Source organism: Cololabis saira, chromosome 2 (assembly GCF_033807715.1).
Source record: "Cololabis saira isolate AMF1-May2022 chromosome 2, fColSai1.1, whole genome shotgun sequence".
Taxonomy (NCBI): Eukaryota; Metazoa; Chordata; class Actinopteri; order Beloniformes; family Belonidae; genus Cololabis; species Cololabis saira.
In genome coordinates this window covers 6,932,482-6,960,440 of record NC_084588.1, presented here as the reverse complement: position 1 = coordinate 6,960,440, position 27,959 = coordinate 6,932,482, and the positions used below count along the sequence as shown (strand labels likewise).

The following is a 27,959-nucleotide window of genomic DNA, read 5'->3' as shown; positions in this document are numbered from 1 at the left end:
GAGCAGCAGAACCAGCGGGGGGGTCTCGGGTTGACGGGGGTTGAGGGGGGAGTCCATCCACTTGCGCCTCCTTGCGATGCGCTCCCGACACACCGCTACGCGTGGGAGGATTCCGCGTCCGTGACTGCGAGCGGAGAGGAGAGACACGGACAAACGCTCGCTCTTTACGGCGATAATCACCGCTGTTCTCCGGCGGGGATAAGTTTTTTTTCCACCCCCACCGGTGTCACTGTCCGGCTGCCGCAGTTTCCAGCGCCGTGTTCGGACCGGGATGTGATGGGAGTCGGAGCAGCGCAGGGGAAAGCCGTCCATCAGGGAAGCGGGGGGATGATGATGATGGAGAACTGGAGTACCAAGTTGGCTTTTTTCTCGCAGACGGGGAATAAAAGAGCGTCCGCTTTCGCTTGAAGGATTAAAAAACTGCCTCCTGCCAGAATTATTCCCGTCATTATTTCCAGTCCTCCCTGTTTTTCTGCGTTTTTCTGACATGTCTGCTGATAAAAGCTCGAGCTCAGCTCTGGATCTACATGTTGCGCGGCTGATGCAGCTGCTGTGCTTCACTTGAGCTTCTTTTCCTGCCCATATTTGGAGTTTTTTTTTCTAAAGCAGGTGGTCAACATCTCAAACCAGGTCAAAATCATGACCTTTTCGTGTCTGTGTTGAGTGTGTCGAGCCTTTCTGTGACATGGAAAAAACAGGACTCTACAGCTTCCTATATTACTTCATTCTCAATTTGCCCTTCATGATTTGTGCAAATGGTAAGTGAACTGACACAGACTGCTGGCTCTTTTTTTTTAAAAAGCTCTAGTTGGAAATAGCCTATGCCACCCACACGAAGGATTAAATATTCCCTGCAAATGTAGAAAAGCAAGCCTGCACCTTTTACTGGACAGATTGTCCCTTAGAAAAAAAAAAAAAAACTGTTAGAAATGATTAAAGCATACAATAACAGCAAGGGCGACTGAACATGTGAGAGATGTAAAAAAAATCCTCGCATCAGATTAAACAGAGACAGATTTGAAATGTGAAGTTAGTGTGAAGATGGTAGGCCTACAGCAGAGCACATATCAGCCGTACGGGAGGTAAAGATCATCAGTTTCACATCACCTACTTGTTCGCTAATCTGTTATTCTGCCTCTGTGCTGCTGTGTTTTCCTTCCAAACACCGAAGCGGCATTTATTGAAGTCCCTAAAGATGTGAGTGTGGGCGAAGGGGAGGATGTGGAGATGCCCTGCGCTTTCAAGGCTGTCAGTTCGACACCCATGTCTCTGGAGATTCAGTGGTGGTATCTGAAGGAAGATGGCCCCGAAGAACTGCCTGAGGAGCTGCAGATCAGCGCTCCAGTGAACAGAGCCAAGGTACCTGCACCCCAGACCAGAGAGGGACCACCACCGCCCAATCAGATATATCTTAGGACATGTATTTCTTGCTGCTTTACATGGTTTGCTCTATGCCCTTTAGGCAATTTTTTTACCCAGCATCAGAAAGTATAGGCACATACATTTTATAAATCCACAGGCCGCAAAGACCTGTGAGGTGAGCCTCATGCAGACAGTATGTCCCATCTTCAGGAGGTCCGGTTTTGCTGCACTTTAATGTAACAATCAGCAGTGTTTGAAGCTTGTGTTTGGTATGAATCCATACAGAATGCAGTTTTTTATCAGTTTTCTATAACATTAGAATGATATGTGTGTGACCATGGCAAGCTTTTGTTTGTGTTCATGCTCAGACAATAAGCCATTGAACGTGTTTGTTGGTCTGCGCTGTGAGAAGGACACTTGTTGGTTCTCAAATCCATTACATTCTCCTCAGGTCTGCTGCTTAGAGCTGCCATGATGCGATATTGTGGCAGGGACGCAGTGGGAATTACTCTTCCCTTCAGCATTTCGGCTGTCTCAGGGACAATCACATCTGTGGCATTTCCTCCGTGGTTTAAGCACATGCAGTGGGGAAGACGAGTGCAGAGCGAAAGGAGGGACAGGGGGAGAGGTTATCAATGGTGTCTTTGAGGCGTGCACAACCCAGCTCTGCTCATGCTATCTGCTCTCTGCACCAGAAAAACAACAATCCTGTGTTCAAAATGTTCATTTTTATCAAAATTACTTTTCCTAACTGTGTATCCAAATCATTATGCTTTGTCTTTTTAGGACACTTTCAGAGAAGCCACAAAAATAAGTGTAAGTATCCGATTTGAAGTCTGATATCAGAGTATTTAGCATGTGATCAACCATGTCCATGTTTAGTTGACAAAAAAAATGCACAAGATAAAAAAGATATATTCCTCTTTCATTGGAAATATGGATTTTATTCTGTTTTGTAAATAAAATATTGATTGAAGCATGTGGAAATCTAAGCTCAAGGAGCCTCCTTATGCATATTTATGCAATTTTTTTCGAATTGATATTAGTTGCCTGTTATTTGGCTTTCATGCATCAATTATCTACATTTTTTCAAACCTCTATAGATGCTGTGATTGTTTAGTACAACGTGATAGGTTTGGGTTCAGAATGTTACATTTTAGTAAAGGTAAAGTGCCTCCTTATCAGGGATAATTGAAGCTCTGATGAGCAGCTAATATACGGTCATGTTTCCGGTGCCTGTGCCTCCACCTCCAGTCATAAGACACAAAATTACCCTCATTTAGCTGATGATTAATGCACAGCGAAATCAGTTTCCATCTTCTAGGTGTTCATTGCTTCCATCTCTCCATTTCGGGTTGCAGACTGTGCGCGTTCAGGGCAACGCCATCTCCCACCGCCTCAGCCTGTCCAAGGTGAAGAAGGAAGACGAGGGGGTTTACGAGTGCCGCGTCTCTGATCTGTGGGCCGAAGACACTCAGGAATTTACAGTCCACGCCGCGCTCCACATCACAGCGGGCGGCGGCATGGTGGCGGAGGAGGCCGTGTCACACATCCAGAACCGCTGGCCCCTGAGGAATACCAACACGGCTCTCGGAGGTGTCCCCGCAGGAAGCGCCACCTCCAAACCCGGCCAGGGGCTGGCCGGAGGCGTGAGATCGGGACAGGGGAAGCACCGGGTGCCCCAGAAGGCCCAGGCCGACCTCCTCCCCTCCATCTCGTCCACCACCACCACCACCACCTCAGTGGCTAAGTCGTCAGCCTCGCCGCTGCCAGGGACTGCAGCCATACTCCGACAGCAGCAAGGGGCTGGTGAGTGTTGGGGAGTTGGGAGTGAAACGGAGCCACAGTGACCCCTAGTGGTTATACGCATGACATGGATAAAACACACATGCAGTTCAGCCGGTAGCAGTGGTTGCTGCAGTGGTCTGTGTCTCAGATTTCACATGTCTTCATAAATCAAGTGAAAGATTGTGCTTTATGACCCTTTTTTTCCTTTTTCTTCTAACCAATTGCCTTTTACACACTGATCAAGTTTGATGTCAGCTTAGTTTCCACTTCTTTGAAATCAGAGACAACAAATGTGTATGCAGTAATGAGGGTTCTTGTAAGATGATGTGCATTGTCCACATTTGATGAGTCATGCACATATGGCTTAGGAGAGATAATTATATTGTTGGAGTTATGTGAGTGCATGACAGTAAGGCATCCCCTAATGATCATGTGTCAACCCAGCACATTGTTGTCCGTCTTCAGGGGACACCTCCTACATCTGTCACACCAATTTAAAAACAAGGATCACTTAAGTTGAGTTGTGTATGGATGAACACCTATTTATATCAACCTCTGCCAGGAGCTTGGCAGATGGTATGGGCAGAGATTGGGGAGGGAGGGGGGGGATCTACCTCCTCATAGCTCTTCCCCTGCTCCAGTTCCGAAGTGTACTTGTGAATAATTAAAACTCAACAAAGTCTTTTGGAGGCTTGTGCTGCTGATTCAGTGAGGAGCCAGTCTGGATGAGATGACAAGACTCTGTGCAGCACTGAAACATGCAAATATCACATGATGATACGGTCTGTGGTTTCCTTCACTCAAGCATTTTATTCTTCCACTTGTCTATGATGTTGCCAAATGACTGGGCTCCGACAAAGGTGTTGGATGTATTTAAAGATGACATCTTGTCTGATGTTCTTGGCGTGAACCGAGTTCTCCCAGAGTGTCATTATTCTAGAGTTCTCCAACTGTGAACAGTCACTCAGAGGGACAAGGGATGCGGCTTTTTTCAGCAGTGATGCAGCTTCTCCTCCATGAATGCTTAGCTACCTTTTACTGAGAAAATGTCTGCCATGAGAGTCGAAGACATTGTGTCTCTTTAATAGGGGTGTAACGTTCAGTATTTTTTTAACAACCTTGAATGAGGAACATGACTGGAACAAATGGTCTTTTATTTGAAAGACACAAAATACAAAACCAAGCGGTGCGTTTGCCCTATTGTTACAGTTTGTAATGCTTTATAACTGTTTAAGTTTTAAAGAGCAAGCCAGGACAACCATTTTCCACAAACTGAACTAAAAGTAAATGTCAGGTTTGCATTATGCATCTTCAATTTCATACAAGGAAAAATATTTTGCCACAAACTGAATAGTTTCTCTCATGTATGATTTGACTTTTTTCTTTTCCAGAAATGTAACAACTAAAATAAAATAAATAACTAAACTATGAAAGGTCCCAAACTCAAAATGCAACATGACTGTTATTTAGCTTCTGCCAGAGCTCAGAGCTTCACCTGCTCCAGCCTGAGGCCGTAAGGTGAACCCGTTATCGTTTCATCCCTCCCACCTTTGGGGACGACACAATCTTTACATCAGAAAAAAGATTGATTCATGCTCGCCTTATAAGTAAAAGTTCGGAGCTCAAAACCCCCCAAGAGTCCTGTGATCGGGACCGCAAAACGGTACTAGTTTCTTCTGAGCGGAGTAAGATTTTGGTCCGCGGGCCGAGGCGCGGTCTTCACGTGATCCCGCCGCACCAATAGGATGTTACTAGTAAACGCAATATATTAATATTAATATTAATAACCCAATATCGCGCTACAGTTTTGTCACCTCCACGACACGTATCGCGTTTTTGTATCGCAAAATTTCGTGGCACGATATATTGTTACACCCCTACTCTTTAAAAAAGTATGAACCATAGGGCAATAATAGCAAGGACTTGCACTCTAGAGAAAATATGCATGGTGCATACTTATTACTTGTAATTACAACATCCTTTTCTTTTAAATATAATTACTCAAAAAGAAAAAAAACCCGACAATCTCTGCCTCGGTTTGCATATGCACGGTCATGATAAGTGTTAGAGGTCTTATTTACGCCAAAAACAAATTGAATCCACACAGAGGTGAAAATAGTGCGATAAATCTGACAAAATAAATGTGTGTACCTCTGTCAGTTATTGGAGACATGAGCAAAAAGTGCAGTGTTCAGTTTAATTGGTACAATATCATTTTATTTCAGATGTGGCAAGTTTGTCAGTTAGATCCGAATTGGCTCCCTCAGTGTTATGTGTATTCAGAAATTATAATTTAACAGGTTGTCATTTCCTCCAGGAAATGTTGGCCTGCCTTTCACAATTTGCCCAACAGCAGACTGTTAAGACCAAACACATGGCCAGTGAAAAACCTGCAGGAGCACTGACAGTAAATATTGGAGTCTCTTTCACAGATTTCAGCCCACTGTTATGGTGCACACAGCAGTAATCTAAAGACCATTAAAAAAGAACAACGAGATAGTGAGGTGAAGTTGTGTGGTCACGTGTCCAGGTATTTATGTAACCTGCATCTGTTTGCTGTCTTCTGGATGATTACTGATGCAGTATAAATGCTCACAGTCACCAAATCTGCTTCCATTACTGGACTGCGAGGCCTGGGGACGTTACACTTCTTATTGTGTTCATCTTCTCATGCCGTGACGAAATGGTGATCTCAAGAAAGAAGGAGTTACCATAAAATATAGGGCTGCGGATCGATTCAAATGTCAAGAATCGATTCGATTCCGATTCTTAAGATTCAGAATCGATTATCAGGATTTGATTCAATCCGATTCGATTCCGATATCGATTTGGGTTAAAGTTATTAAAACAGTTTTTTCAGCTGCTGCATGAATTATATGACTGTGTACTTATGCAACATATTACTACTAGTATTATATTGAGATTCAACAGCAAGTATTGGCAGCTAATGATGCTGTAAGGACCAATCAACTCCCAGAATGCTGATAGAACTGCTTTCAGAAACATCGTGGGGCAGAATTACCAAACAGATCCAGGGAGGAAATCACTTTTATTTTTTCCCATTTTTTGAGAATTTGTCTTTTAGCATTTTAAGAAAATGTAACCCCAAGACAGTATATAAAGCAAAGAAATATAGACAATTTATGCAATTATAACTGAAAACCTAAATGTTTTCATACCTTTTTAAACAGATTTAAAGGCAAACATGGCACAAGTTATGCTCGTGTCCAACAAAACATTCCTTTTTTGGGCATGAACAAAAATATAACAAAAGTTGTAATGTAATGATGAAAAAAAAAAATCGACAGCAGCCAACAGCCAACAATTGATATGTTTAGATATGCGAGTTAGAAATGTGCAAATTTCCTTGACAAGCTTCCTGTTTCTGTGACAGGACCAAACAAACAGACGTAATTTTACGAGGCAAAAAGAAATAGATATAAAAAAAGCTTTTGACATGGGATTCCACATTAACTCTGTGCTGTTATATAGTCACTTTTGTCAAATAAAGATACTAAAATTGTGCTTTTTTTTGCCATAAAAAAACCCCAACAAAATGAAAAAAAACTGTATTTTTTAAATTTATTTAGCTGTGAACAAAAGTATGTTGACAAATATCTTTGTTGCACTAATTACACATTTGTAAATTCACTTCTATCAATAACTGTTAGTCTGAGAAATTGTGTTGCACATATAAAAAAGATTTTATGAACCTTTCAAGATTCACACAATGTTTAAGGAATATGTATTTTCTTCTGATAAAAAAATAAATCTATAAAATATAAAATATTAATTCCAAGGAGATTCAGCCTGTTGAATAAACCTGGAATAAAAATATAGCTTTTTACACCTTAAATAAAAAATGAAATAAAAAATAAAGCAACTAAAGCTTTCTTTTAACCTTTAGAAAAATGTGAGATTTAAACTATCATCCTTAAAGTTAGCTTTGGTTGAACCTACTGGTTAAAAAGATTCTGTCCAGAGAGGTCTTTGTATTTGAAGGTTGCCTTTTCTTGTCATTTGAATAGAGAAATATTCATTTCTCTGCAGGAACGGTAGCATCTTACGTTAAGGCGGTAAGAACAAGTAACAGGTATAAAAAGTAGACAAGTAGAAAAAAACCAAAATGAAACACACAATGGACATGTGTATCAGAGAAGTCATGCAGTTCAGCTCCCAGCTGGACGACGGATGGAGATGTATTCCACATACAATATATTACAGTAATTTACCTCTCATTATATCAGAAAACCAAACAGCCTTGTATTATGTACCCATGGTGCATGGAAAGATGTACAATTATAACTGCCTGACACAGATGCATGTAGATGCTGTATATCAGTTTAATGATCCCAGAGGTACAGCCTTATGAGCATTTGGTGGAAGCATATAAATGGCACTGCCATTTACCAATTCCTCTTGAAACCAAGCAAATAAAGGTGACCCCACAATGGAGTCGATTTACATACAACCAAAGCACAATAGCTGACAGCAGAGTTCTTTTCACTAATCTTAATCTAGATGATCTAGTGTTGGCCTCTTTGCTCTACGACGTCATTTAATGTGGCATTATGAATCGGCGCTTCTCTCAATAATTCTGCAATAATATGGCAAACTTTTCATAAGGATACCACTGATGGTTTATTCTAGTAGAAGAATGTTACTTTCCTTTCATTAAAATGTCTTACTCCATATTCGTCCTAGTATTTCTGTGTTTTATATTTCACTTTTATTTATTTATAGCTCTTTTTATTTATTTATGTTTTATTTTTTATCTCCAGTTGTTGCACACATAATGGTTTTTGGGTATTATATTTGCTTCATGATGATGGTTTATACTGTAAATGAGTGGTTGCCCTCAATAAATGCATGCCTGAGAACTGAATCTCCACGAGACCATGAATGCCACTGAAGTCTGGGCTGCTGGAAAAAGGCTAAAAAAGCAAGCAGGACTGATATGAATTGAGGAGTTTATGTCAGTGGCATGCACCCACAGACAAATGTTCCTTGGCATACTGCTGTAAATGAGCCAGCAAAACAGTTCGGAGGACTTAGTAAATACAAGGGAGACGTTAGTGCCTCCCCTGGACCAACACTTCATTAGGTGGAATGGATTAGACTTGAGGTGCACACGACCAGCGCAGGAAGCCAGAGAGGGCCGGTAATGAATATTGCCGCCTTGCGGCACAGATATTTTCACGTTTTGGTTTCTGAGTGAACTGTCAGCCAGGTGGGCTGCTGGCCTCGGTTGCAGACGGATTTTTTAAATACAGCTGAAGTGGTTATTTGAGGAAACCAGATAAATCAGTCTTTTTTTGTTTTGCACTCAGTTGATCTTCTGGTAGCCTTTGTCAACTGATAAAGGTTAAAAAGCATAGCAGAACAGCAGAACTAAAAGATTACCTTTGCTGCCTTATCCGCACTAATAACAATGTAGAGTGGTCAGAGGAGGGGGGGAGTGTTAAGAAACGCAGGCAGCTGTCACTTTCCTGCGATGGGATCGGATCGAATGGCAGAAACAATTAGTGTGGGAGGGGGGTACCAGGGATCAAGAGAATTAAGCTGTCATGTGTCTCGAATTGCCTCTCATATTTTCATTTCTCTGCCAATACTCCATCACTGTCACCGAGCATGTTTGCCTGACTGAGCCCTCAGCAGCTGCTAAGGTGGCTAAACATCAGATAAGCAAGTTCTCAGATTATAAATAAAGCCTGGTTCAAAACTGCAAATACGTGCCTTTGTCTTTATCCCACAATTAGTATTTTAGGGTGGCGTTGACCGAGGATTAATTAGGCTACCTACATTTCTCAACATGTCCACCAGGACAAAATTTAGACAAACTTTGCATTTTGTTTGGGCTTTTGGGTCATGTCTGGCCAAAGGAATACATACCCCAACCGTGCAAATTTCACTTTCATACAGTGGGGAGAACAAGTATTTGATACACTGCCGATTTTGCAGGTTTTCCCACTTGCAAAGCATGTAGAAGTCTGTAATTTTTATCATAGGTGCTCTTCAACTGTGAGTGATGGAATCTAAAAAAAAAGTCCAGAAAATCACATTGTATGATTTTTAAGTAATTAATTTGCATTTTATTCAATGACTAATGATTCAATGACTAATTGTGGACCTTAATCATTACAGCTAGCAGAGACGCTTGGGCCTATCCTGGGCTATTTCAACATTTAAACCCCTTTTCCACCGAGCGGTTCGGTACGGTCCGGTACAGTTCAGTACAGTTTAAACTGGTCCAGTCAATTCGGGTGAGCATTTCCACTGCAAGTTGGGCCGCCACGGCCCATGCAGGGTCTTGGGTTGTGGCTGTTTGGTGCCTACCAGGGAAGTGTTTTTGTCTCTGAAAATTCCTGAAACTGCATCAAAAGAGTTCAGTCTACCTGCAGACTTACATTACAAACTATCCAAAAGATTAAAGAACCTTTGTGGTAACATTACTGTTGGATTCGTCAACTTAATCCCGGAGGTTTAGTTTATAAGCTTAGAGAATGATCTGATGTGAGAACATAGAACAGCTTGCCCAGATACTGAGCAGAGAAACGTGAACAGATTTGTTCACAGGCAGTTTTATCAGCAAATTCAAATACAGTCTGATATCGTCTGTTATTGCTGAAAGTATCAAATTTGCTTTAGGTGATTCATCTTGTGCGCAGCGGCATACCCTCCTGACAGGTTGTTTGACCATCGCTGGGTGGTTGCGGGGCTACTGTATTAAATATAAAATGCAAGAGATTTCCGAGGCTAAAGGGGTGGGGGGGTGTTCCAGTTGATGGACTCACCATACCTGTCTGTCTGAGATGATAAAAGGATGCGTTGATGCACTTACTAGCACATTTTATCTTAAGTATATTAACATTATGAAACATTGTTTTAGAGCCATAGTGGGAGAGAGGAAGAGAGCAGGGGAGAGAGAGAAAGAGATAGAGAGCATTTAGTGGCTAGCATTACAAGCACTCCATCATACAACTCTGATGTCTATGCTAGCAGAGCACACAGATTTACTTAGCTCCGAATCACTTACTCCTTGTCATTGAGAGTGTGTTTAAAATTTTACAAACACGTTATATGCTAAATGTTTTACACAGAACTGAATATCACTCAGATCTGCAGCGCCTTGACAGAAGCTAGCCGTCAATTAACATGAAGTCGAAACACAAAACTAGAGCTAGCACTCATTAGCACTCATTTTAACAAGCTGTAAATAAAGACCATAGCATGAATAATTTAGAGGTAAGACCAAAGTTGAAGCAGTTAAAAATGAGACAACATTGTGTTTAAGATGGGATAATATTGATAAACGCATTTTATTGTTAAAAGTGCTATTGTGAGTAGCTTTGGTGGAAGCTAGAATACACTTTAAAAGACCGAATTGCAAATTGCAAAGTCTAAACACAAAACAAGCGGTTTAGTGATAATCGGGAATGGCTAATAAGCTGTAACAAGTAGACAGGGCTGCAGTTTGGATGTTTGGATCTCCGGGGTGGGATCATGGCACGAGCCGCCCCACCCATGCAGAACTGTTTTTGCTACTTAAAAAAATAGAAGTGCTGATTGTGTCTGAAATTACCTACACTCACTATTATAGTGCATTATTCCACAGTCACACTAGTGAGTTCTGTACAGGGAACAATACAATGAATTCCTTTTCAGGCACTACTAGTGTTATTTTGACGTTTTTCACCGAATCAATTCTGTCTTAAAGATAAAATGTCACAGACCAGTTGTACGCTGTTCATTATGCACTGTGGGACAGATTAAGAGCTCTGTGTAGGGTAAAAAAGTCTTCACTATATATTTGAACAGCACTTAAAAAAAAATCTATTAGTGCGTAAGGGGTGATTTTGGACACATTCCTTAGCAGTGGTTCTCAACCTTTTTGCAAATTTGTGATCAACTCTTAGGACACCCCTCCCCCCGCAAAGTTCAAGTTGCTGAGGGTCCCAATCAGTTCCTGTAAATCCCAACATGATATATAAGTCTTTACTGTCTGTTTCCGATGGATCAGAGTCTGCTACATTCGGAACAAACTGCCTTTTTTTTTAATACGAGCCATCATCGTCTACTTTTTTTCCTCTTCTTTTTTTAACATTATTGCATTTTCGAGTGCTAACTTGGACTTTACAAGTTAATGAGCGTCCCCCAACAGCTTCTTGCAAATATTTCACAATAAAAGCACTATAAAGAAATGAAGGGTGTATGCCCACTGACACGCTAGGGGGCTCATAATTTGAAAAGGATGCAGATCCTGTTATGTTCCTGTTATGTTTGCATTAACATTGTCATGCAGTAACTTCAACAATGCTAACGGGTGAAATATCAAAGAAGCTAGAGATAATACATGCAGTTATTTGCGTCTTAGTGAGTGTGTGCTATGTTTTAAGAGTTTGATCTTTAATGCCTTGATGACAGCAGAGCGAGGGTTACATCTAAAGCTCTGTGGCTCAGGCTCTTCTTATTCATTATTCAGGACAAGGTTCCTCAGTGTTCCTTATGCCAAGCTGTCGTGTGTTTTGGTCTTGTTCAACACCCGCATCAAGAAGAAACGTTCCACACTTCTACTATAGTATATAGGTATATAAGTATAAGCAAACATATTTCAATGTGTGCAACAGTACGGGGATGATGGGTTGTTTTTATTTGCAGAATTCTACAGGCATTCTCTATTTGGAAGAATCAGGACTGCAGTCAGGCCAGTCCAGTTCCCATACCCTCTTCGTCCTTGGTTGTGTCCTTGTAATATATGCAGAATGTGTTTTTTGTTATTTAAAAAAGGAAGGAATGTCCCCTAGAGTGAAAGCAGATACTAGTCCCAGTCACACCCACAGAATCGCAAAGAACAGAATAACATGTCATTCCACTGCTGTTCCAGCTCTGGTCAGCCTTGGGAGGTAGTTAACAGAGGTGTAATGGGGACAAAATGAGTGATGCTTGAATTGGCGATGCAGAAAATCATATCAGGAGTGCGAGGATGGCTGCAAACTCTGCACAGAGGATCAAATCAGTCTGACAAGGGGATGGTGATAGACAGCCCGGTTGGCCATGTGACAGCGCCATATACATGTGCTATCAGAACACCTGTGACAAGCAAGCTAAAGCCACAGCGAATAATCTAAATATTTAAACACTGGGTTTTCAACCTCAGTGGTCAGGGAGGCAGACACTGGATGGAAGTGCTGTATTATGAACTTTCTCTCTTGACTTGGGGCACTAAATTTACTAATTAAACCTTGTTGCCGTGCTCATCATTGTGGAGGCTTCTCCATCATCTGAAACCGGGTCAATGTTTCTCTTCTGCAGCCACACTAACGGCCCAAAAGCCAAATGTGATGGAAAGAAGGCTAGTTTTACTTTTTGTGTCCCACAGAAACCACCACAGATTATACTTTATTATTTAAACATGCATTTATGCAGCACTGACTGTATAAAGTAGTCAATGACCAGATACATTAGAGCAGGGGGGGCAAACTTTTTGACTCACGGGCCACAATGGGTTCTAAAATTTGACAGAGGGACCAGGAGCATTTGGATGGAGTGTTTGGGCTGGATGTAGTGTGTGCAAACCTCATAGCACAGTAATGACACGCAAATAAATATACAACCCGATTTATTAAATTTGCACTGAGGATTGTCTTTCAATTATGCAAAATAGCCCTTATTAGTTAATAGGTTTGTCTCAAGGAATATGCAAGATATGGCGTTTACACACTATTTTGCACAATACAGGAAGGAAGAAAATGTAAATAGATTAAAATAGCATAGTATACGCATTTGGATTTATCCAACCTGGAGATTACTTCTGTTTTTAATACAATCGAAGGTACAAAGTTAAAGAAATCAACATTTATTAAAAAATGAATGGAATCACTTTCAACATTTAAAACATATTATTACTAACGAAATACTCAAAGCTCAATTGTGTAATTGTGTTAAACCCCCCAAAACCATGGATGGATTATCATGGCCGTGCTCTCTTGAGTCACTGTCCTTCGCGATTTTTTACAGAAGAGCTCGAATGGCGACATGAAACTAAATGAAATATGCGACTCTCCAACAACGGCCCATGTGTTTGAGTGCGCCATCTAGTGGGGAAACGTGGGCATTGCAGGGAAAGGTGGAAAATGAACAAGGTTTTTACTATAATTTGGACGAGTCCGGCGGGCCGGATTGAAAAGCCTAACGGGCCGTTTGTGGCCCGGGGGCCATAGTTTGCACATGTCTGCATTAGAGTCTCTGTTGCTGACTGTGGACTGTGAAGGAAAGGAAAGGACAAATAGAATCAATAGAGGTTGATATTCTGTTGCACCATTAGTGATAATGCTTGTACAGTTAGAAGAAGGTGGACAGTTATTATGGTTAAGAAGTAAGTACATATAAGTCTTCCATGGTAATACCTTTAACTGGGATGTTACACTGGGAGTGTCTCTTAGTAGAATTATTAAATGATGCAGATGCAGTTTGGTGAAAGAAGCTAGTGCTCCTTTTAGCTAGCTGTAATTGAAGACAACAACACGGACAACTAAGAGGTCATTTGGAACAGCGTCTGGAGATGATGGGCTGTTTTAGATGGCAGCAGATGTGTTTTCTTGTTAAACATTTCACTGCGAGTGGCTTTGAATATGGGTTTTGGAGAAGCATCTGCTCTCCTCTTTTACTGGAGCAACATTCAATCAAAGAATCAAAATTGAAATGCAACTCCTGGCCATTGAGGCCTACTTTCACCCCTGGATGCACCTGGACAAAATGTTGTCTTAAACACTTAAACTTAAACTTTATTTATTTATATAGCACCAACTCATGCAGTGTAAGTGCAACTCATGGTGCTTTACATACAGAGATAAAATAACAATCAAAAGTACAGTTTAAAACATCCCATACGACCCCACCCCCCACGCATACACACACCCTCACTCACACACACAATAAGCGGACTGGTGACATGGCTTAGCACTAACGATCCAGGTGAGGAAAACACTACCTATGGGTGGCCGTCCACACCGAGAGGCTCCACCGGCCACGACCACAAGGAGCATCGCCACAGAGACCCCCCCAACCCGGACAGACCAGGACAGACCCCACACAGAAGGTGGAGTCCCTCCCCCAGCTACCCAGGCCTGAGGGACCCCCATGACGACACCCCCATGGGCGGAGCAGGCACACCTCCCAGTGTGGACGACCCCCCTGAGGAAACACTGGAGCTAAAAACTAAAAGATTAAGAGAAAGTAAAAAATGCCTAAAAAGTGTAAAATTTTAGAAAAATCTATACAAAACTTAAGATGAATAATAAATAACATAAAATACAAAGTCACTCAAATGGATTAAAGGTCAGATAAAAGCCAAGCTAAAAAGGTGTGTCTTGAGCCTCCTTCCACAGCATATATTGCTCCAAAAAATGAATTAACCTCATCTGCAACTCTGTTTTTAGCTTTGTTGCACACATATATTATTTTAATTTAAAAAAATATGTTTAGTGCTTATTCATCATTCCAGAAACAAATGACCACCTTGCGGTGGCTCCATCTTAGATGCCTTTGAGCCCAGAGGCATCTGTACCATCATTGGACAAGGTTCATGTAAGGCTTTTTTACACAGGGAAGTTTTTATTAGGGCCCAAGCACTTACAGTGCGAAGGCCCTATTGTATCTGTAGGAATTTTTTTTTGTTTATTTATTTTTATTCTCGTTTTTATTTTTCCGACGAAATGAGGGCCTTTTTGCCCCCCTAAACGTGCCCCAAAAGTCACCAAATTTTGCACGCAAGCCAGGCCTGGCGAAAAATTTGATATTTAATGGTTTGCATTAATGGGCGTGGCCTAATGGCTCAACAGCGCCCCCTAGAAAACTTTGTGCCTCAAGCCCCACAATACAGTTTGACGTACATGCACGAAAATCGGTACATACCTGTATTAGGTCGCAACTTAAAGAAAAGTCTCTTGGCGCCATGGCCGAAACCAAACAGGAAGTTGGCCATTTTGAATTAATCGTGTAATTTGGACGCAATTTATGCCATTTCTTCGGCCACTTCTTCGCCCGAACCGTAACGTGCACCCAGGTGTGTTATACATCAAAATGTGCGTCTCGATCCTGCGACGATGCACATTCCTTTTCTCAGTCAAAAGTGTTACCGTGGCGACGATAGACGCCAAAAAGCGCGCCCCCCCCTTCATCTAATTGGTCCATATTTGATAGTCCCTACTTTCTGCCATAACTTTTGAATGGTTTGACATAGAGAGTCATGGGTGGTGTCATCGGACTCGGTTTTGAGTAATTGAACATAATTGGTGCAATTTAGCCCCGCCCATTCTTCTGATTGGTCGATATTTGATAGTTCCCATTTCTGCAATAACCTTTGAATGGTTTAACATAGAGAGTCATGGGTGGTGTCATCGGAGTCGGTTTTGACTCCTTCACCTTAATTGGTGCGAATTAACCCCACCCCTTCTTCTGATTGGTCGATATGTGATAGTCCCTATTTTTGTGCAATAACCTTTGAATGGTTTGACATAGAGAGTCATGGGTGGTGTCTTTGGACTCGGTTTTGAGTCCTTGACCTTTGGTGGAAATTGCATGCGCGAGGGCCCGTTCATTGCTGCTTCCAGCTTTAATTGGCTTTTATCATTGTAGCATACTCCATACTATTAGGTTTCACAAAAGTTTCCTTAAGAAATCCCAAACCTATGTTGTTGTATTAGCTATTGATTTATGAGAGTCTTTGATGTAACACTATCTGAAAGATCAGAAATCACAGATATTGAACTTCATTGAATTATTCCTCCAGAGTAATTTTGTCTTTTGAATGTTTTTTGCACAATTGAAGGATATTGCTGCAAACTCCTTCTAATATTTCAATTAGCAACATTGTTTTAAAGCATCACAAATGACTTGCAGTGCCTTCATAGTGTTTACTTCTGCTATACTACTCCACCAAATCTCATAAGCTTAGTTTCTTTTAAGTATTTTAGGACTTGCACTGGGTCGCATTAAAAGTAATTTCCAGTTACAATTTTATTGGGTAGTTAGTCAATGTAGGCGTAGGATTACAGGCACGGTCAGAAAATCAAATCAGGCAGTCTTTGGTCGCAAGACCAGGGTGACAGTGGTCGTGCTATCACTCACATTGTACGACGTGAAACAGCCGATCAAGACCTACAGTGATTAATATTTCCACAATTCTCTCACCAAAGCCATCCTTATCCTGAGACAGCCAAAAAGACTCAATAAGGAAAATGAGAAAATGGCAGACCAAACATCAGTGAATTTTAGACAGCATCGTAAAAGTGACCTTATGTTGTAGGGGGACTCTGAGCTAAAACTGTCAAAGGTTGCTTTGTGCTGTATTTAAGGGTTTAATGATTTTCTTTTTATGCATTTGTTGAGAGTTGAGATTATTTATCCATCCTTACTACTTAAGACCTTAGTCGTTCATCAAGGTTGCTTTAGTACATCATCATTAAAAGGTTGCAATACATCAGTGAAACATTGCGTGGTCCCAATCAATTTACGTCACCTGTTTGAAATACTTTTATTGTAATTTTTTAATGTTTGTCTTTTATTATATCTTAATACTAGCCCTAAATACCCCCTCCAGGTTTTTCTAGGAATGTGTTACAGGTTTGATATTAATAAGAAATTGAACATGTAAAAAGTGCATAGATACTAATTTTATTACTAAGAAAGATTTAATTCTTAAAGATTATTAATATCAACATGTAGATATTATACATTTAAATTAAATGTATTTTATTGGACTAAAAAGTTACTTTTTTCAGTGAGTTGATGAGTTAAAAATCTTGAGGTTTTAATAAATATAAAACTTTAACTTCAGTTTTTATGAGAAAAAAAAAGGTCAGCCACTGCTTTTATTTTCATATTTACCAGGAAGGAAACAAAAGAGAAACCCCCAACTTGGTCTAATGTTAAGACATAAAAGTATGTTTTAGCGTTTTGCTTTCTTTTTTCTTTTTTCTTTTACTTTTTCAACCTAGTTTATATCATTCATGTCATTGGTTTGGGTTTTTTTTTTCATTCTAGTTTGGATGCAATGCTGCTTGAGGGATTTCCTTTATTACTTCTTCATCTTTTATTGCCTGTTATGATGAGTAATCATAGCAATAAATAAGTTGTTGTGATCCCCTATGAGCTGGAGAGGAGACATAGTGCAGTAGACCACGTGCAAAGGGGAGAGTGAGGAAGAGGAAGTTTAAACCAGCAGTCCCAACTGTTATTCTGGAAAACCTCAGATCTCTTACTAATGAAATGGATTAGCTTGAAGCACTAATGAGGAGAAATATGGAGTTTTGGGAATGCAGTAATGTGTGTTTCACTGAGTTAGGCTGCAGGAGCCTATCCCCCGACTTCATCATGTTTATACCCGACTTTCAGAGGATACAGGCTGACAGAGACTTAAAGAGGAGCATAAAAAGCAGGGACAGCGGAATTGCGGTGCTTTTCAACAACTAATGGTGTAGTCCAGGCAGTGGCAGATTTGGGGGGTGGCCTGGGGTGGCTGTGGCCACCTGGAACACATGGCTGGCCACCATACTGGCCACACAATGAGTTTTTCTTTTTTTTTTGCAAGCAGGACACATTTTAACCCTTGCACTGTCTTTGGGTCAAAATGACCTCATTCTCCTGTACCTTCTTTCCTCCTGCTCTCTCCTTCCTTCTTCCCTTCCTCTTTTCTTCCTTCCTTCCTTCCTTCCTTCCTTCTTTCTTTTCTCCCTTCCTTCCTTCCTTCCTTCCTTCTTTTTTCCCCTTCCTTCTTTTCTCCCTTCCGTCCTTCTTTTTTCCCTTTCCTTCTTTTTTCTCTTCCTTCCTTCTTTTCTCCCTTCCGTCCTTCTTTTTTCCCTTTCCTTCTTTTTTCTCTTCCTTCCTTCTTTTTTCCCTTCCTTCCTTCTTTCCTCCCTTCCTTCTTTTCTCCATTCCTTCCTTCCTTCCTTCCTTCTTTCCTCCCTTCCTTCCTTCCTTTCTCCCTTATTTCCTCCCCTCCTTCCTTCTTTTCTTTCCTCCTTCCTTCTTTTCTTTCCTGCTTCCTTCTTTTCTCCCTTCCTTCTTTCCTTCTTTTCTTTCTTTCCTTCCTTCTTTCCTCCCTACTTCCCTTCCTCCCTCCTTGACCCGAAGACAGCACAAGGGTTAAGGATGCAAACACTTATGACCTGTCCTATATCCCATGAGGGTCTGTGGAGACATTTTTCACATGGTTGCGTTATGGTAACATACCGGTACATCTTCACTTCCATACGATTGTGTTTGTTGGCCACTCCTTGGCCAAGACTTTTATTGGCACAGGTGAATAAGCAAACAAGCGTCTTCCAGGATTCACTGCAGTTAGCTTGTCATCATATGGGTTGGAATGGAAGATACCATCGCACACCTGCTTAAACAAAACCACAGTGATCTGGACAAAGCAGGCAGTACTGTGAGGATCGTGTTCTTTGATTTCTCCGGTAAATTTAACACCATCCAGCCTGCGTTACTATGCAAAAGAACTCCAGACAACACAGGTGGATATCTTCACACAATCTGGATTATTGACTACCTGACATAAAGACCACAGTTTGTGAGAGTGAATGGCTGTGTGTCTGACCAGGTAGTCAGCAGCACAGGAGCACCCCAGGGGACTGTACTCTCACCATTCCTCTTCATGCTGTACACCTCAGACTTCCTGTACAAGTTGCAGTCTCTTCACCTGCAGAAGTACTCTGATTACTTTGAAGTTGTGGGATGTATCAGTGATGGAGAAGAAACTGACTGCAGAGGACTGGTCGATCGTTTAGTGCGATTGTGTGGGAATAATCATCTCATCTTGAATGTGATCCAAACAAGGGGGGTGATTGTGGACTTAAGGAGACTCAGGATTAGGTCGAATTGTTTTTCCATCGTGGGAGAAGAAGCAAAGCTCATGAAGGAGTATAAATACCTTAGTGTTCACCTGGACAGCAGACTGGATTGGATATACGCCATTGATACTGTTTTATAAAAAAGGACAGACTATACTTCTTAAGGAGGCTTAGGTCTTTCAGTGTTTGCAGACAGATGTTGAATATCTTCTATAAGTCTGTTGGGGAGAGTGCAGTCACATCTGCAGTCATCTGTTGGGGAGCAACATCAGAGCCGCTGACTTAAAGAAACTGAACAAACTGATAAAGAAGACTGACTCTGTTCTGGGAACTGTTGGAGCCTCTGGGGATGATGTTGCAAAGGGAAGATACTTCATAAAGTGAAAAAGATCATGGACAACCCTGAGCATCCTCTTCACAACACACTGATTCAGCAAAAAAATGTGTCTTCAGTCAGAGGCTTTTTCAGATCCACAGACCACTACAGCAGATCCTTCCTCCCAACAGCAATACACCTTGACAATGAATCTCTGAAGAGACTTAACTGAACTGAATTGATGGCATTCCAATGTTTTGCCTTTTGAGGACATCAAACTGAGATGTAGGCTGTGCTGCTCGAAGTAGCATAAGAAGCACTAAGACAAACTTTACCAAATAAGAGGGCTGAATTATTGTGTCCATATCACCTTGTTGATCATGGCAGGCTAGACTCAGACTATAATTATAGTTATACGGTGAGTCATTCCTCATGATTGTGTAAAACCCACATTTTCAATATGCTTGGTTCCATTCCATCTGTTTGGTTGAGTAGCCAGAAAATACATTACAATCTGTAGCACCTAGCCTGTATTATTTATTTATTCTGAAATGTCTTGAAAGGTAGCTTCTATATATACTGTAGTGGTGAGTCAAAATATTAATTCAGCTACCTGCCTGATAAGCTTTCGGTCCCTTATCTGCTGCTCCAAGCCACGAGCGCTGACACATGTGCATAACTGATGTGCACACACAACCCATGAGTGTGCTTTTCCCTACACACAAGCTAGTATTTACAAAGACAAAATCTGCATCATTTTGTAGACATGCAACACTTGTTCTTAAGGCAACATTGACTCAAAATAGACAATTTCCCATCCTGTACTTTTCTCTCTGGATGAAACCTATGGTTTTCCTGGGCACTAACTGTGGTGATGACCTCACATTGAGCATCGGCAGGTAACATGGCAGAACTCTCTTAGTAGACAGCTTGGATGGAAAGAAGAAGGTAAAATTCCTTCAGTGAGAAGTTACGACTTTAGATTGATAAGTATTTATATTACTTAATTTTTTCTCCTTACCAGAGGAGGTTCCCTCCTTACGAGACAATTATTAATTGTTTAATGTGGCAATGCTAAACACTTGTGGCAGGTTTATGGTTGACATTTAAACAAAGTCTTCCAGTCTAAAGGTTTGGCACACACACACACACACATAGCCACACAGACATATACATACACACACACACGCATAGACATACACATTGGCTTGTTCACCTGCATGCTTGCTCTGTAGTTTTTGGGGTTAGTTAATTGCGGTAGCTTAGCTCAGATTGTGATTGGATCTCGAGATTTGGGACAGTTGCTGCTTGTGTTTTGGTCGGCTCCGTGCTGGTTTCGTTTTTCGTTTGTGGTTTTTGTTAGAGATTTACAGTGCTCGACGTGTGCCTCCATGCGTTCTTGCTTCCTGGTTTAGCAGCGGATGCCCCCCCCCCCCGCGCCCCCCCCCCAAAAAAAAAGTTTGGCACATGAAAAAATACACACTGACTTTGGTTAGTCCTGTGTTTCTCCCCGTGTTGCCACCCGAAGTTTGCCTTCTTTGATCTTTAGAAAATGTTCTTTCCTGTCGGACAAAGAGTGTGTACCCAATACGAGCCACCGCTGCTGTGATTCTATCTGAACCACAGGCAGCATTTAAATTTCATTAATAATTAAGGCAAATCTGCACTTTATATTGCACGTATGACCAAGGGCCATATAACAAAAGAGGATCCCACCTCACACTCACAAATACACACTGTGATCATCAGTCCACCGTGCACAAGCTGCCAAACATAGCTCACTCGAGTGGCATATTAAACATAAATGTCTGTCTCTAGCCGATGGTACTAAACATTGCGTATGAGCAGGATATTCAAACTAAATCAAGTTACATGTGCACGTTTGAGTTTATAAACATTTGTTCTTTGAGCAATTTTGAGACATAAACGCAGCACTTTATACGTATACTATGCCAGAACCTCAGTAAACCTTTTCTTTGTCATTCATTGATGTATGGTTTGTTTATGTTTGTGTAGCCAATCAAAGAAAGATTTTTGTTTATCTTGCACAGAAAAAATGAGCAAACTGCCTTTGGTGGAATTTCCATAGCCTGCAAAAGTCTGATACTTCAAAAGTCATGATGGTTTTTCACAAAACTGGTACATCTCCTTTCCCGTCCTACACCAACACACACCCGGAACCACAATAGATTATGCTCATTTGGATCATACAAAGCATCCACTTCAAAGTACTGGCATTGACTAAAAGGGCAGTTTTGCTCCCTCCACATATTTATGACCCAAGTTAAATTATATTTTAGTTTATTTTAGGGGACAATTTTGAATTAAAATCAGCATCCATGGCAGGCTAAGTCGCTGCTTTCTCCCTGCTTTCACTGCTTCTAGGAGAAAAGATTGGCAGAGGATTTCTTTTTCGCCATTCAACAAAAATGCGATCAAAGGCTTTGAACTGTTTAATGGTCCTCAAAGCAAGCTTGTTAATTATTTGAATATTTCCCCTTCTGCAGCCCATAATATCCTTTAATGATTGAAGTAATCTATTGTGATTTTATAGTGGAAAGGGCAAGAGCACCAGCCTAATATGGATAACCTTGATATTTGAGGTCTCTTGTCAAGAACCATCACTTATCAATGACCACATTGACACAGACTTACTAAAATACACAACAAAATACACAAAAGCCACCTAAAACTGTAACATACATAAAAGGAGCTTGGTGTTAATCCGATGCTTTAATGTTTCTGAGTTCATCGTGTATGAACTCTTAATAGAGTGTATCGGCAGAAATGGAAATTATGTGGTCTTTACTATTGGAAATAATGTTATCATTTCAGTGTCTTTGGCTGAGGTCATTTACACTTATTCAATGGCACTTTTGATGCAGAAAAGTACTCTGAGATTTTAGAGATTATTTTTTTCAAAACCACATTTTGCATACATTAGAAAAGGGTAAAAATACCTGCTTGTACTTCTGACCTCTCCCTAATAAAATTTGAAGACAGTTTTTGAATTATTTAGGTAAGAGATGAGACATTAAAACATGTTTGCAGGGATGGTGCCAAATAACAACTGAAAAGCTTTATTACTTACCCTGGATTCACACTGAAAGCGTCACAAGCATCATGGGCATCCGGCTGCCATTAATTTTTTATGAAAGGGCGGTGCGAGAGGCATCAGAGGCATCAGAGGCGTCGGAGGCGTCGGGAGCAGCGCGTTGGAGGCGTCCAGAGCGTCAATTTGAAGTTGAAAAATTGCAACTTTATGCAAATGAGCAGCACAGAGGCAGCGTCCAATCACAGACCGGGATTCCTGAAGCATGAAGCCTCAATGCAGATTGTACTTTCATGTACACACAAATGTACCCTCATTCACATGCGTACATGAGCAGAGCTGTGCACTAACAAACTTATTTTATCAGGAATTAATATATTTCATCCAGCAAACTGCCATTTTTGCTGATTTGACTGCCCTTTTTACCTGAACTGCTCATGTGAAACAGTAACTGATGGTTGAGGAGCTGGATGGTCCGAGCGATTTTATTTGCTACATCGATCCAACGCAAAATAATAAAAAACCGTGCTTATTAATCACAAAACACAGTTTAAACAATATGACCAAATCCGCTCCGACCGTGTGTCAGTGCTCACTGCAGACAGACTGCAGCTTCACCGGGACCAACGGCCCCCCGAAGGTTGCTGTTGATCCAGGACCAACCTTGTTAAGGAACATCAAACTCACTATTATCTACGTGGAAATACGCTAAAATAGGCTTCCCAAAGTGTGATCCATGGTGAAATAGGAAACTGAAGATGTGCACACTATATATAGATATATGTAGACTATATGCACTTTGTTCCCTCCAGTTCTGCAGCGCAGCTTGAAAGCCCCACCCACTGCAGGCGCCGATAGGCTTTCAGTGAATCTACCAAGCAGCGCTATCCAGGCGTCAGGCGATTTTTGACACTTTCAGTGTGAATCCACCATTACTGTGCTCAATACCAGACTGCCTTTTATGTGTCGTGAGCAACTCCAACAGATCCCTATGACCCTAAAAAGGAATAAGTTGTTATAGATGGTGGTCACTAATTTTGCAGGTAATTTTCTGTGGTATTTATTATCAAGAGTCTCAGCATGCAGGTTCAGCTGGTGCAGTGGATGAGGATGAAGGTGATTTCTACTCTAAAATAATGTCCTAATAGTTTTCCGTATGTTCTCCCTGTCTTTCTTCATCCAGACTGCAGCATGATGAGCACGATGGACCCCCTCCTCTGCATCAGCCTCCTGTTCCTGCATAAGCTCCTCCCTCTACTGTTGGCCCATTGAAAAGACTTCAGTAAAAAATGATTTCAACCTGCAAGTTCTCGCTTTCTATACCAAACAGAAATCAAGCAGCAGTCAGTTCCCACTGGGGAAAAAAAGGTCACATTTATTCAATTTATGCTGTTGCAGCGCATCACTGCAGGGAGCTAAAGAAATGCGATGTAGGATGCAGGAGCTGGATGAGTGGGGATGGATACCGTGGAGGAGAAAGGATGCCTAACAGACATGACATGGAGTTGTAGCAATATGACAGTTGATTGAGCAGATAGTGGACGAGAAATGAGCTTGCAGTGAATGCAAAGCATCATTAGTGATCTACACGCAGCCTGTGCATCCATGTGCAGTTCTGCTTCTGCCCTGCTTCATCTGCTGTCCTCCTCAAACACTCACATCCTCACACTTATTTGCAGCGTTTCCACTGTGAGTTATGTCTAGCCACACATGTCACAGCACTGTGAGTTGACTGTACATCTGAAAGTAGTCATTAGTCATTTGTTGTATTGAAAAACATGCACTCCCCATATTGTGTTTTTCTTCTTTTGGAGGCGGCGATTTTATGAGCATGACCTGTCGATCACTGACATTTTCCTCTGCAGCCAAATCAGGCCTCCTCATTATACAAAGCTACTGTTCAAAATGTGCGTTAGTCTAATGTCCACCCGTTCCTCTGCACACGTAAACACACACAGACAGAAAACACACACATTTGTTCCCATAGCTGTGTTCCATGATGTAAACGATAAGCTGATATATTTTGAGTAAGATAAGGCACACCTTACCATTGTTATTGTTAACCACCTCCAAAAATGTTTATTTTTATTGAATCTACTGTGATAAAAGTGACACATTTCATTTCTATGACACAAAAAAGATTTATTGGTAACTTGCAACAGCAGTTCAGATGAAGGTTTATTGTTTTTATAATAAAAGATGGCTTACAAACGTTTTGTATGCATGACCCTTTCACCACACTATGAGGAAACACGTAGACTGTGACTGACTGTAATCCTCACAAACCTACGGTTAAAGCTGGTGTTGTGCAGGTGGATCTGCTCTGCTATAACCAAAACTGAGATGTCATAGTATGTATTCCTTTTTTACTCAGCCATTCCACCTCCCCGCAGAGATGCTTCTCTCAGACTTTGGCCTGAGAGATGTTTCTCAAATATTGATGCCCTGATCTTCAGCAGACATCTGTCATTGTTAACAATATGGTGAACTTTTACATCTGAGCTTGGAAGGTTCAAAGTATTGTCATTCCTCTCAAGATTTGAAGGGGAGAAAAAAAACAGTTAAGGTCATCCCCAGGCTCTGGCTGTTCAGCCACTTCAAAGATAGCAACGATTGAAAAAGGATTCACAGGCAGGCAGAAACCAAACAATGGCTTCTGGTCTACAGTGAATGCTGTACAGTTTGATGAAGCTGGCAAAGATGCATTTTACACATCAAAACAACTAATAAATATTTTACTGACCACATTTATGCTCTTTTATATCACAAAAAGGGGAAAACAGTCTGTCAAATGTTGAATTATCCACTGAAGCTTTTCCTCAGGAGGCTCATACTGTGCTGTATGATTTACACCATGTACTTTATAGGTATATTTTGGCTTTTGTGTTTGGGATTTCACACCTCTGGGCTCTACTTGGTTTAAAATGAATTTGACTTTGTTTTTGTGCTTGGTGTGGTTCATTCATCTCGCGTGACTATAGAAAATTAAGTCTATAAAAACCTAACAAATGCATCGAGACCCCCAAAAAGGGAGGTTTCATTTCAAATCAAGCAAACCTTGATGTGGGTCTTCCGGTGAGAAAGCATTCTGAGCAGAAACAGGACTTAAGGTGTAGAAATACATGTGAAATAAATTTACATCTGCTGATGAGCAGAAGTTTCACATATGAGTAATGCATGCAACCTTCCGTCAAGGAGAGTTTAATTTTTACTAGTCAAAATTACTGATAATAGCAGAAAGGACAAGTGAGCAGATTCCCATGTTATTGTCATGCGACCTGGAAACGTTCGGGTAAACCTCTCTGATCTCACAAACCCAGCTGAATGGGATGTGCTGGAAAGTGCTGCGCTTCTGAAACTCCACTGGGACCACAGATCATGCTAAGGACAGAGCAAAATCATGGTACGACCGGACGGTGAAGCCTCTGCTGCCAGTCAACCCAGGGTTTAGTCTGACATGCACTTCCCCTGAAATTTAACTACCCGTCATGTTAACATGAACACCAACAACTGTGACTCGGAGACATGTTTTTGTTGGACTTAAAGTAAACTAATATATTAACGGGAAAACATGAAATCCTTAAGAAATTTACCACAGACTGAAAGGGTTCTGTTATGATTCATTGTGGCTCCTGGCTCCTTCAGCCAATCCACACCAGTGAATATTCAAGTGCATATCCAGGACCTTGCATTTGCCACTGTCATATCAACATCAGGAGGACAGAGGAATAATTGGAGTTGATTGGATTTGAAAACTAGATGGCTACCTCCATGCCCCCTGTAACTGACTTTCATGGAGCTGACCCAATGCTCAGGAAAGCAAATAAAACAATCACTGACCTGTTGGAGGAAAATCGTCGGCTCTCCTATGAACTAAAGAGCAAAGAGGCTCTGCTGACCCAGTGCCTGGATGTGGGTTTTTCTGGGCCGCGGCCGTCCTCCTGCTAGACTCCCAACCACCAGCAATCGTGGTCTGAGGTGGTGGTCCGGGCCCGTACAAGGACCTCACTCGGAGTCCGAGCTGTCCCACCACCCCACTCGCTTTCCAACCGCTTTGAGGTCTTGTCACAGCTGGGGAAAAAACCCGGCCGGTGAGGCTGCTGTGGCCTCCTCCTCGCTATCGGCCGGTGGCAGGTCTGCAGCTATTACTCGGCTGTCGGACATCGAGGCGACTAGGACTCTCCACCCTGCCGGATCGACATCCCCTCCGTTGCTCCCTGGTGTCTTGGCGGGCCACTCCACTGCGGCCACGGAGCTGCCATCGACCTCTGCTTCACGTCGGAGGCTTCTGAAGGCCGCAATGCTGAGGCGTTCAGGAGATCTACACCCCAACCGGGCTCAAGATCCCCCGCATGGAGCGGAGACCGTTCCCCGCAGTCCGCGCCGCCCGTGCCGCCCAGGGCAAGCGGAGGTTCCTTAGGAGTTTCCGTAGGCAGTTACTGACCGCCTACCTGGTGCTACTGTTCCGGTTATCCTGGACAAACTACCCGGACTGCTGCATTTGCTCCCGGCCTCCGTTACACAGGTTCTGGTCCATGTGGGCTCAAACGACACGGCTCGCCAGCAGTCCGAGCTGACAAAACAGGATTTTCTTTTTAGCCTTTTAAAATCTTTTAAAACAAAGTCAGTTTTTATCAGCAGCCCCCTCCCTGCACGGTCTCACGGAACCGGGCGCTTCAGCAGAGTCCTCGGTCTCAACACCTGGCTTCAGTCCGCCTGCAGACTCCACAACTTAGTTTTTATCGATTATTTTAATCTGTTTTGGAATCGCCCATCTTCAGACGGGACGGAGTCCACCCGAATTGGCTGGGGAGCCGGCTACTAGCAGGTAATTTGCAGCATGCTGTCCAGCCAGCAACACATGCATGACTGCACACCTGGTACACCCCCTCATCAGAGCCATCGCCTTCCCCACCGTCACTTCCCACCTGCTCTCAGTCACAGAGCACTTTTTCCATTCCTCCCATCATTTCCAACAGATTCCACCAGACCCAGACGGGTAAAGTAAATCATAATCATCTCATTTATACCAGACCACGGACACCTTTTCCATTAACCATCACGGACCCCAACTCACCGCAGACCATTAACATGGCACTCCTGAATGTCCGGTCTCTTTTAAACAAAACTTTGATTATTAATGACCTGATTTTAGATAAGATTGATTGTCTCTTTTTAACAGAAACCTGGCTGGGCACTGATGCACCCATTCTTCTCTCCACCTCATTTTAACTTTTTATTTTCTATTAGGAGGGGTAAAAAAAGGTTGTGGGGTACTGCCTCTATTACTGTAAACTCATTAATAATGAAATAAATCATACTACCCAGTTATACTGCATTTGAGTACCACGCCTTTGTTTTTAGTACTCCTTATGTAGCCTATCACAATTTACAGACCACCCAAGCATTCTACCTCTTTTATTAGTGAATTTTCAGACTTACTGTCAATCTAAACACCTCACACTATCATATTATAATAACTTTTGATTTTAACTTACACATAGATAAAAAGTCTAATCCTATTTCTAATGAATTTTTAAACCTTTTAAACTGCTTGGATTTTAAACAACACGTCACACAACCCACTCAC

The 27,959-nt window shown here is 41.7% G+C and overlaps 1 protein-coding gene across 1 annotated transcript; it reads left to right on the top strand.

Annotated features, from left to right (window-relative positions):
* Positions 1-86: 86 nt before the first annotated feature.
* vstm2b (V-set and transmembrane domain containing 2B) lies at positions 87-25,272 on the top strand. Its single transcript, XM_061708550.1, has 5 exons — positions 87-758; positions 1,172-1,359; positions 2,149-2,178; positions 2,724-3,171; positions 23,553-25,272. The coding sequence occupies exons 1-5, from the start codon at positions 686-688 to the stop codon at positions 23,639-23,641; spliced, it is 828 nt and encodes a 275-aa protein (XP_061564534.1). The 5' UTR covers positions 87-685; the 3' UTR covers positions 23,642-25,272.
* The last annotated feature ends 2,687 nt before the right edge of the window (positions 25,273-27,959 follow it).